This window comes from Pan troglodytes, chromosome 2, assembly GCF_028858775.2.
Source record: "Pan troglodytes isolate AG18354 chromosome 2, NHGRI_mPanTro3-v2.0_pri, whole genome shotgun sequence".
NCBI lineage: Eukaryota > Metazoa > Chordata > Mammalia > Primates > Hominidae > Pan > Pan troglodytes.
Window position 1 is genome coordinate 104,566,254 of NC_086015.1, and position 12,125 is coordinate 104,578,378.

The following is a 12,125-nucleotide window of genomic DNA, read 5'->3' on the forward strand; positions in this document are numbered from 1 at the left end:
TTTGTATAGTTAGTCAAATGTTTTATATATACTACTTGTTTATGCTTAGAATAGTCTCATAAAATACAGAGGCCAGGCAATATTACCCCCATTTAATATATGAGGAACTAAGGGTCAGGGATAAAATAACCCATCTAGGGTCACACAAATAATAAATTGTAAAGCAGAAGAAGAAATCATTCCTTACAAATTATAATTAATTGCCTCTTCCACTATACCACATGACAAAGAATGTGCAAATGGCCTTAGAGAACTCAAGTGGTAAGAGATTTGGATATGAAGGATTAGTGAAACCATTTTCTTCACTTTCAATGAGTAATGATTCTTAAAGATTTCAGAAGAAAGTTCACTTCTTTCCTAAAGAATAGGGATGACTTTCAAACCAGTTTGAGATTAAAAGGCACTGGAGAAATACAAAGCCAGGCACTCCTTCTCACTCCTCAACCTCTGTCTCTGGTATGTAGAAAGGAAGGCAGAACAAAATTTTACACTTCAACAGTGTTCTCTGCATCCAAGGCTTCCAAATAAAAGCAATGATTCATTTCACTCATTCACAGTATTTTTGAGTACCTTCTGTGTTCAAGACACTATCCTAAGTTCTGGCTAAAAAGTATTTAATAAAACAAACACATTCTCAGTCCTTGTAAAAAGCTCATCTGGAAAAAATAGCCATTAAGCAACTATGCACATAAATTAACATTATTACAATGATCATAACTCTCTAGGGGAAAAGAACATTGTACTGGTAATATAAAAACTGACAGGAAAGACTCAGTCTAGACTACAGGTGAGTCAATGAAAAGTCCTGAGGAAGTGACATTTGAACTGAGGCACATGGGTGAGCAGGAGTCAGTAAGAAGGCAAAAGTGGACAGTGTGTGCAAAGACTTTAAGGCAAGAAGAAGGTTTTGTATCTGAGTAACAAAAAACAAGCTGGTTTGACTAGAACATGTTGAGCAGAGGTTAGTTACATTGGATATCGGGGAAGAAGATGGGGACCAGGCCTTGTGGCTACTGAACCAGACAGCCATTCAAGAATACCATGGGGGCTATATGGAGGATGGATAGGAGGAGGAGCACGAGAGGATGTGGGGAAACTGGTCCAAAGGAGAGATCATGGTGATTTGGATGGAGTCGTAGCAATGGAGATAGAGAAAAGAGCATGGATTTGAGATATACTTAGAATTCAGAATCAGTGTAAGTTTGGTGAGTGACTAAAAGCTCCAGGTGTTAGGAATTGAGGTATCAAGGATGACTTCTCTGGCCAGGTGCGGTGGCTCACACCTGTAATCCCAGCACTTTGGGAGGCCGAGGTAGGTGGATCACCTGAGGTCAGGAGTTCAAGACCAGCCTAGCCAACATGGAGAAACTCCATCTCTACTAAAAATACAAAAAATTAGCCAGGTGTGGTGGCAGGTGCCTATAATCCAAGCTACTCAGGAGGCTGAGGCAGGAGAATTGCTTGAGCCCAGGAGGCAGAGGTTGCAGTGAGCCAAGGTCACACCATTACACTCCAGCCTGGGCAACAAGAGTGAAACGCCATCTCAAAAAGAAAAAAAAAAAATTCTCAGGTTTCCAGCTTAAGTAGCTGAGTAGATAAAGCTTACATTTATGGAGAGAGAGAGAGAGAGAGAAGCTGAGAGAAAGAGTAGATTTAGCTGGAGAGTGGTGAGATATGGAAAAGAAGAGCTCACTCATAGCTATCTTAAATTTGATATACACAGAATACATTCAAGTGGAGACTGTCAAGTAAGTAGATAGATATTGATTCTGGAGGTTATGAGAGATGTTTGGTCTGCATATAAAAAATGTGGAGAGTTATTGACATTTATATAAGGCTTAAGACAATGCACATGGATGCAAAAACTTAAAGGCAAGATGGCCCAAACCTTGCGGTGACAACATGAAGGCATAGCAAGAATAGATCCAGTAGGTAAATAAAAACCAAAGCCAGATGTAGTGGGTAGAGAAAGGAATGGAGGTGAAATAATAAAGTAACATGTTTGGACGATGTTTTGAAAAGGGAATGATATTGATGTTCTTGGGAGAAATATTTTACTAGTTATCAAGATGTGGAAGATTTGTCTGACATAGTACTCTTTTTTCCTACAAGTATTGGATTCACCTTAATGCAATGAGGAAGAAAACACACAAGAATAATCACTGGATTCTATAAGACACCACCATGCTAGGCAATATCATACCTGATTCCACATCAAGAGAGTATTTATCAATAGCCAAGTTCATGGTATTGTAGGCAGTGGTACAAAAGTCTTCCAGAATCATGTACACCGCATTGTTGACGTTAGGAGGGACAGAATTGGCAAACTTCATTCGGCTGTTCACCACAATGCTGCCATTTCTGAAGTTGAGGATTTCTAAGTTCTGGAACCCCGTGAGATTTGACTGGAGATAGGGAACCAGCTACAATATACAAAAGTGGTAAGTTTATTGACAGCGTGTCACATTTTGTTCAATACATACCCAAACAAAACAAAACAAAAACACAGGTAAGACCCTGCCTCACTTCTCCTAATTGTATTTTATCTACATTTAAACTGTTAATTAACAAAAGTACAAATTAGGAATGATTTGACAGTATAAACTAGAAATGCTATAAGATTTTCATAGTGATATTTAGGAACCCCATGGAATTCATACATAGTTTTAGACACTCAGAGAGTTTATTCTCTGTTTCACTAAAGGATCACAACAGTGGAGGCAACATAGGTACCCACAAAACATTAGCTTCACAATAAAATGTGAAGAGAAATGTCAAACTTACTGTAGTCCCATAATTCATGGAAAACAATCTTCCTTGTAAATTATCACATCACTCTCATGCCACTTTTGTGTTTTCCATTTCTTGTATGTCTTACTGTTTTCTTACCAACCCTAGGCCATGATACTATTTGTGAATGATAGGAAGTGAATGTTCACAGCAGATCACACTTTCCCTGGCTCAGACCTTATGTGCTAGAGGGGAGGAGGAGTCGGTCATACATGATTATTCACTAGTGCCCATGTTTCACTTTTTATGCTTACCAATTCTAAGAATCTTTGCTCCAGGGCTTTATACTCCAAGGAGTTTTTATTAAACAGATCTTCTGAAAACATCATGTTAGTCACTCGAAGGCTGAAGAAAACCACCAAAGCTCCTGAAGTCTGGGTATAACTCAAGTCATCTCCTCCTTCTGTGGGCCAAGCCACACTAACCATCTCTGTGGAGTGAACACTTGTTGACATTTCCACATAACTACCAACCTTGCCATTTTGCTCTTGGACTTGCTCAGGCTGATAGTAATCTGTGCCTATCCGGTCCAGTTCTAACGAAATATCCTGTACACCCATAATTACTTCATCCTCTAGCAGGGTGGAGATTGTGGTTGGAGGCAATTTGGTAGACTGTGTCACAGATAACCAGAGCCTGTCAGCACTCTGTGGTGTACTTGCCAATATGTCTCTGGACAATTTCTCTAGGGAAGAAGTTCTTGTCCAAACTCTCTCTGATTCTGGCAATATAGTCCACAAAGTTTGCATATCTGGCTTTACCATTGAAACCTCACTGTCAAACCATTCATAGTTGGATGACTCGGTAATTTGTTCCATATCCTCCCTTAGGATGGCATCTGCCTGATCTGATTTATCAGTAGAGGCAGAGATTGCTACAGATGTCAGTATAAGAGGTGCTTTGGTAACTGAGTAATCATCAACACCAGGTACTTCTGATATGTGCTTGGGGAGGGTTAGAGACGCAGATTCAGCTGCAGTATCTGCGAAGATGGGCACAGCAGGCCCACTAAGAGGCTCTTCCTCTGGAAAGTGTGTGGATCTATCATCATGTTCATATTTTGAGTGCTTACTAATTTGGTCTGTGGAATCCATTTTGTCAACTAAAACTAGTTTCTTGTCTTCAATCTTAGCTGGCAAAAGTGAATCGTCATCTTCAAGCCACGGCTTGGACAGTGGTTCAGCGCTCTTCTCTGATGAAGTCTCACTCCATGGCCAAGTAATCAGATCTACCTTTTGCCCAGACCCTGAACCTAAACCACTGTCAAATATTAACTCTTTTTCCATGGATGCATCTGGCAGGAAAGGGCTCACTTTTAATTGGTCTTTGACTTTGGAGGTCAAGGAGTCCAAGCCAAAAGGTATAGAAGAGGTCAGATATGGTGAAGATGTTAAGGACACATCAGAGTCTTCCATGGATGGTATTGTTTCTTTTGGCACAGGTTGAGTGAATGAACTTGAAGGCAATGAATCAATAGAAAGAAAATCTTCTGACTCTTCAACATTGGCTAATCCTAAAAATAAAGTTTTCCATTAATTAATCTACAGAGTTGCCAAAATGTATTCCTAGTTCTCCTAATAAAACTAGTTGCCTGTTTTTTCCCTGTGAAGTTAAGAGGGACAATTGTTGACTTTTGCTTTTCTATATCTAGCAAACAACAAGAAGATCTGATAATGTGTTTGCAATATGGGACAGTCACTCATGAATATTATCTCCTTCTCAAGGATAACAATACCTTGACTATTGAAATAATCTTCAAACACTTGTTTTTTTTTTAATTCCACGAAAATAAAGAACTGCTGGTAGTAATTTTGACAACAAATACTAAATCCAGCAGTAATTTAGGAAGAAAATTCCCTGAACATTGTGTTTCTCTTTGAATTCTCATTTTGCCTGTTATGTTTATTGTCCATCATCCTTCAGATTCACTCAATGTTCACAATCCTGAACTCATTATTTATATATTTCTTCATCTTCCTCATTTCACATGTAAACTCCATTCCTAAGTCACATTTATTTTTCCTTTCTTTCACAACATCTAGATTATCTATTTCATTTTCACTTCTTTATCTCTGCTGTGGCTCCATGATTTCGCTTCTTCCCTTCACAATACTACTACAAGTAAAAATCTTTAGACTTGGCCCCCACAACTAATTGTATTATAACCTAGTTGAATAATCTTCTTTGGTGCTATTTGTTTATTACTCCAATATTTAAGTAAAGTGGTTCTTTAATAGTAGTAGCAGTAATTTAACTAAACTATATACCCTTCAATATGACCTTCAAAATATCTGTTAATTGATCCCCACCCCAGCTCCCCAAGTTTATTTCTTATTATTTACCTATTTGGACTCTCCATTCCAACAAATTAAATTTGATTGTTCCCTCTCACACACAATTTTACCAAGACATTTTCCCCCTAATGAATGCTACCATGTTTTTTTCATAGCCATAGTCTCTTCCTCTCTTGAAAACCCCTGTCATCGGATACAATAAGAAGTACGAAAAGCAATTAAAGTTTCTCACCATCTTCTACCAAGTGAGATCCAGAAGTCCTTTCCTCAGAAGCCACAGGCAAGCCAGTCTGAAGCACTGCCGGGGTGACAGAATGAAGAGTCAAGCTGCTAACCTCTAAAACCTCTGGGGAAGAGCTGAGGCCCATCTTCGAGGGAAAGGCTAATTTGTGTGTAGACACTAAATCACCCAAAGGACTTTCTGACCAGAGTTCCCTGCCAGTGGCTGAGGGAGGACCAGAGCTGAAATCAAGTGGTGGAATACTGCTGGTGATGGATTCATCTGCTGAGGGCCATGCAGCTTGAAAGGTATTATCCTGGGGGGAAAAAAAGGCTAAATCATATCATAGATAAAAGAAACATATAAAAAGTGATTTTAAATACCACCTATCTGTCTATATTCCCAGATTTTCTAGGGACAAGGAGGCGGTGTATTAATAATAGTAGGAGTAGGAGGAGACATGGGCTCCAGAATCAAACAGATTTATAGTCAAATTCCAATATCTAGAGAAAAAGTATATCACCTCTCACCTGAAAACCAAGGACAGATGAGGTAACATATTTAAAAGCCCTCAAACAAAGTGAATTTGTGAGAGAAAATTTTTTTTGCTTTAGATGGTTCATTTTCCTCTGTGTTTTTAGCTTAAATGACTTTAAATACATAGAAGTTACTGTTATCTGTAACTTGTTGGCAAAGATCTAAGTACATTGCCCACAGCAGGAAAGAACAACTGGCAATTTTATTCATCATTCTGAAAAGATAATTAGTTAACGAAGGCCCTCTAGTTTGGTCAGAAATGTCACCACATCAAAATGTAGTCTGGTTACCTCAAATGAATAGCCACTCCTGTGAAATGGTATCACACTTAGGAAACATTAACAATTTCCTCTTTCTAGTGATGTTTTACTAATGTACTACTAACATTATCTTAAAATGTAGCTTCAGAAATGGAGAAGAATACAGAAACACCATCCTTGAACATGTTAATTATTTAATTTTATGAAGAACTGTCTATGTAAATGTACAATGATCAGCCAGGCACAGTGGCTCAGGTCTATAATCCCAGCACTTTGGGAAGCTGAGCCAGGAGGATCACTTGAGGCCAGCAGTCCAGACTGGGCAATATAGCAAGACCGCATCTCAACAACAACAAAAAATTAGCCAGGCATGGTGGCACACACCTGGAGTTCTAGCTACTTGGGAGACTGAGGGAGAAGGATCACTTGATCCTGAAAGTTCGAGACTACCATGAGCTAAGATCAACCCACTGCACTCCAGCCTGGGCTATAGAGCAAGACGTTGTCTCTTAAAAAAAAAAAAATGTTTAACAATAATGCTAAGAGGTAAAACGACCATGGTATTTGGCAGAAGTTTATATAGTTCAGTCTATTCTGGATTCTGAATAACAAAGATAGATAACTACAATCCACAGGGAAAAAACTCATAAAATATTTCCTGGGTGTATGAAAACTGAAAAAGGAAAAGAGAAAAGAACAATCCTTTCCAGTCCTAAGAAGGTATTTGAGGCCGGGAGTGGTGGCTCACGCCTGTAATCCCAGCACTTTGGGAGGCTGATGCAGGCAGATAACCTGAGGTTGGGAGTTCGAGGCCAGCCTGATCAACATGGAGAAACCCCGCCTCTGCTAAAAATACAAAATTAGCTGGGTGTGGTGGCACATGCCTGTAATCCCAACTACTTGGGAGGCTGAGGTAGGAGAATCACTTGAACCTGGGCGGCGGAGGCTGCGGTGAGCCAAGATTGTGCCATTGTACTCCAGCCTGGGCAACAAGAGCAAAACTCCGTCTCAAAATAAAAAAAAAAAGTAGGTATTTGAATCACATGGAAGCTTTTGAAAAACACAAATTCCCAGGCCTGACACTCAGAAATGTTAACTTAATTGGCCTGGGAGGGGAACCTAGACATGGGTACTTGTAAAAGTTCCCTAGTAGAGGAAATGGTTGGATCATGTTCTGGGCATAATATTCCAGCCTGTGTTTCTAATGTACTTCTTCAATTGCTGAATGATTTTATTTCTTATCAACTGGAACCTTTAAGAAATTTCCCATATTTATAAGTCTGTCAAAAGACTTGAATTCATGCTATAGCTATGAACAAAATGAAAACCGCAAATAAGAAATGCTGAATCGAACCTCCTCCCCCTCCTCCAGGAGACTTCTATCAGCAATATTAAATTTGCACTGACAGTCTCTAGTCTAACATGCTTTTTGAACAAAAGCACACAATTTTAGGGTGGCTAACTAGAGTTTAGTCTATGGCCGTGAAATAAAACAGAACATACTGGCCCATGAAGAGAGCTAACCCAAAACAAGGTGATATGGTTTGACTGTGTCCCCACCCAAATCTCATCTTGAATTTCCACGTGTTGTGGGAGGGACCTGGTGGGAGGGGATTGAATCATGGGGGCAGGTCTTTCCCATGCTGTTCTCGTGATAGTGAATAAGTCTCATGAGATATGATGGTTTTATAAAGGGGAGTTTCCCTGCACAAGAGCTCATCTCTTGTCTAACACCATGTGACATGTGCCTTTCACCTTGTGCCATAATTGTGAGGCCTCCTGAGCCACATGGAACTGTAAGTCCATTAAACCTCTTTCTTTTGTAAATTGCCCAGTCTCAGGTATATCTTTATCAGCAGCGTGAAAACAGATTAATACACAAGGCCTAATTAGTCTTTTATGCTTTGTCTTCACAGTGCCCCTTGTCTCTCTGTCAAAGATCTGTGTGAGAAGGCTTTGAACTACACACTCTCCCAATCACAGAGGAGGGACCATGAGGCAAGAAACCACCAGGCATGTCCTGCTTTGTCCCTTCCCCTAGTGACAAATGCACAGGAAAGATGGTAATAACAGAAAGTCATTGGCTCTATAGAGTGTTACCCACAGTTTCATCTACTATCTTAAAACTAAAAGCACTCTGTCTAACAATCTTATTTTCTTTTGTGGAACTCAATTACAACATCATTTCCTGCCTTGTCCATGTTGTTTTCACTGGTTCCTATTTTAAGTGGGTCACCATGCTGATTATTCTGTATTTGTCACCACTACTTCAGATCCTTCTCTTCCTGCCCTCTGCCCTAGGAGGCTGACCCCTGTGATCTGCACCACCCCTGCTCCCTTGCATTTGTTTTCTGTTTGAGTTTGGCCAATGGGAAACATAAGCAGATCAAACGACAAGAGGAAGGAGAGGTCAGGGTATTTCTTCCCTGCTTCCACCAAGCCTCAATACTCTGTGTCTAGCATAGCTGTGCTTCTCCCTCCACAATTACAGCTCCAGCTGTCAGTGGGCTCTAGTAACAGCATTTCCTCCCCTTCCTCTGTAATCCAATGGATGGTAGTGGCATTGCTTCCCACTGTTGTTAGTCTCTGCATGCCTCAACATTCTTTTTTTGCTCCTTTAACCCTATCCACATCTCCATTGGTAGATTCTTCTAGATGATTCTGTTACTGTTGAGACCCTGGATGAGTGATATTATGCAAATGTGCCATCATTTTATAATACAGTGCATTTAAAAATCCATTAAAGTTTAAGTCATTTCTGTCAAAAAGTGATTAGACAATCCAAAATGAAATATAAATGCCCAGCAAATAAGGAATGAGAATCACTTAAAACAACAACATGAACCAAAAATGATATCATTCTGGCTAAATGTAAATTTAGCCAGAAAATAAAAATCTGGAAAGGGAAAAGAAAAGTGATAAAAAGTATATGATGCAATGTTAGCAAACATTTTTGGCAATGTAGCTTTGGTTAAAAAAAAGAGAAATAGAAGCAAGATATATCTAGGAATTAGACTGGAGTCTAATAACCAAATCTTCTGAATCTGTTGACATGAAATGTATGAGAGAAAAAGCAAGACATCTGTAAAGAGAGAGGAAGCCAGAGGCCATCATCAAATGATCTGAGGACACAAAATTCCCTCCTGGGGAATCCCCTAACAGAAGTGACCCTGAGGATAATATGACATGTTTCATGATTCATGTCAAAAAAAAAAAAAAAAAAAAAAGATCTAATTGGAGAGATGACTTCTCGCACTTTTCTAGTAAACTTTAGGAGCACGCAAGTCTGGGAAACAGAGTAAGACTCTGTCTCTACAAAAAACATAAAATAAAAAAAAATAGCTGGGTGCCTTGGTACACTCCAATAGTGCATTCCTATAGTACTCTGGAGGCTGAGGCAGGAGGATCACTTAACCCAAGGAGTTTGAGGCTTCAGTGAGCTATGATCACACCACTGCACTCCTGCCCAGGTGACAGAGCAAGACACTGTCTCAAAAAAACACCATGGAATTACCAGGAGTACCGTTAACCTTACATAACTCTATTCAGTAGAGGTGGCTTGCAATTGCTGACCTGTGTGCAGAGTGCTCCTACATAACTTAGCACCAAATAGACATAAAGCTGGTTCATATTTCTGCCTAGAGGGTCTAAGTTATTCTGAGTCCTCAAGAAGAGAGGAGATAGAGCAAGAGTTCATTTCCAGAGAAATGGAAGACAACAAATTAAAGTCCAGAAAGTGAAAGGCAAAAAGTTAAGTAAAAACATCAGCTCTTGTCTTGCTCATGTGCTTTATGAGGCCATCCTTTGGCTTGGAAAAATCTTACGTTGGGAAGAGGGGCTGAGCATGCACATGTATGTGAACATAACAAAATTATCACATTTTACACTTAGAAGGACTTAAGAACACATGTAGTACAACCATGCCTGTTAAAGATATAGAACTGAGGATCATAGAAGTGAAATGCTCAAGGACACACACAAAAAAAGAGAAAAAAACAGACTGGAAGCAGCCAAGTCTCTAGATTTCTCAGTGCCAGTGCTTTTCCCACTAACAGCTATTCATCCAGAGGTCTCTACAAGTATATATTCCCAAGTGATAAAAGGATTTTCAGAGGAGAAACTAGAGCAAACAGACTTGGCAGTCCATGCTCCCATTTGGGTTAGCATATTCCACAGGTTTATAAGACCCAGGTCAACACAGATAGGGAGTGTGGGAGGCCATCTCCTAATATTCAAATGCCTGCTCTGTGGAATATGGAGCCTGTTTACATAGAAAAAAGTTTCTAGCCTTCCCCTTTATTTTTCTAGGATTGAAAACTATATATGTAGTCAGGGGAAAGAAGGCCATTTGCTCAATACCAAGTTCTGTTCTTCAATAAAGTAGTTACAATGATGATGATCATACCATAAGAGGGAATTAACTTTTTTCCTTTTAATTATCTAAAACTACTTCCAGAGATGTGTTAAAGCTACTCATATATTCTTGCAAATTCCAAATGTACCTTAAAAAAAATTCATGTGAGATAGCTTAAGCCCTTCAAGCCATGCTTAAGAAATTGAGTTTTATCAGACAGAGCACATAACCTGGCACACATTAGGAAAGCAGCTGAATCCTCAATGAAAAAGAAATCCTCAAGCAGTAATATACCATTTCAGTATATCTGTAAACAAAATGCCTTTTCACTTCATAAAAATTAACAGTAAAACAATACATAAAATCTTTTAAAAAGTCAAGTCACTAACAGGCGACATAAAATGTGAAAGTAAACAACTTGACTTTTCAAATAAAGAAGAAAGACCATCCCTTCCAGGATAAATATTCCCTAAAAAATGGCATGGCAATGAAGCTTTCTTATACATTTTGAAAGGTTAACACATACATGCCAGGAATAGCCCTTCATTAATTTTTCTATCCATAGATGTTCCCATAGTAACAAATTTAACTTGTGCATTCTTTTAGTTCAATGTAGTATATTGACAACTTTATTATATTGGCCAGTTTCATTTCTGCTACCGCCAATTGAAAAGTTTGTTAGTCCTAAAGAAAGCACACTGTACAAGTGATTTTCCAAGTCAGGGTGCCAGAAAAGTGTCAAATTCAATTTCCCAACATTCCTAGCTCTAAAATAACTTTTTTTTAACTCTTTGAATAAAGCCTTTATTACTAATAATAAAAACAATAAAATGACTAGTAATACAATTATGGCAGCTCTGTATATAAAATAATTTTTAAAAATAAGATCTGGGGGGAAAAAACCCACCTCACTTCTATGGTAGAGTAAAATCTTGCTAACAATTGGCAAGGGTATGAAGAAAGGGAGGGAAGGAATAAATTAAAAAGAAAGTAATAACTAGACATTTCTAATTAATCATTCCTTGTTTTCATGTCTTATCATCTCCCATTAATGTTCTGATGTCTCCTTAAATTGTTAATGAATGCCCTACAGTAATCACTATTCAAAAAAGAAAGGAGTTGGCATCAATGCAAATGAAAGCACTGCAACGTAAATGAACAAGTGAGCCCTATTGGTGCTTGCCATCATTAAGCGGCAGCCACAGCCAAGCTCCAGCCACTTTCTGCCACAAGGGAATGTGAACTTCAGAGTAGCAGATCTTCCTGGTGTTCAAAAGAAGCCAGAAATCTACATTTTTATGTAAAAATCTCCTAGTTTTAAAATATTGACTTATTTTTTAAAATTTGGTCCCAAGCTGCGTGTCTATAGTTGGATCCAGCTACTCTCCAGTTTGCAGCCTATGGCTTATATAGAAATTCTCATCTTTACAATATGATTCTAAAATATCATCACAAAGCTCCTTCTGTGGTTACAGAATGTGATTAAAAGCGGAGAGTAGTGGCGCTGTCATCACTCCCTGCCACTGGACCCTGGATGGACCTCTTGGACAATATCTGCATCACCTTGTTTAGAAATCTGTCTACTACCACCAGACTAGAAATTTGTGTAGGCAGAGCCACACCTTACTTGTCTTAGTTTCACAAGCACTTGGCACATGGAAAGCACAAAA

General features: G+C 39.0%; 1 protein-coding gene across 4 annotated transcripts in view; it reads right to left on the reverse strand.

Annotated features, from left to right (window-relative positions):
• Positions 1 to 12,125, reverse strand: part of IMPG2 (interphotoreceptor matrix proteoglycan 2) — a 96,845-nt gene that overhangs the window by 17,869 nt on the left and 66,851 nt on the right. For all 4 annotated transcript variants that reach the window (XM_063806058.1, XM_016941572.4, XM_054682105.2 and 1 more), the window contains exons 12-14: positions 5,317 to 5,620; positions 3,045 to 4,303; positions 2,204 to 2,423 (exon numbers count right to left, since the gene is read on the reverse strand). In XM_063806058.1, coding sequence (XP_063662128.1) covers positions 2,204 to 2,423; positions 3,045 to 4,303; positions 5,317 to 5,620 — 1,783 coding nt within the window. The remainder of the gene's footprint in view (positions 1 to 2,203; positions 2,424 to 3,044; positions 4,304 to 5,316; positions 5,621 to 12,125) is intronic.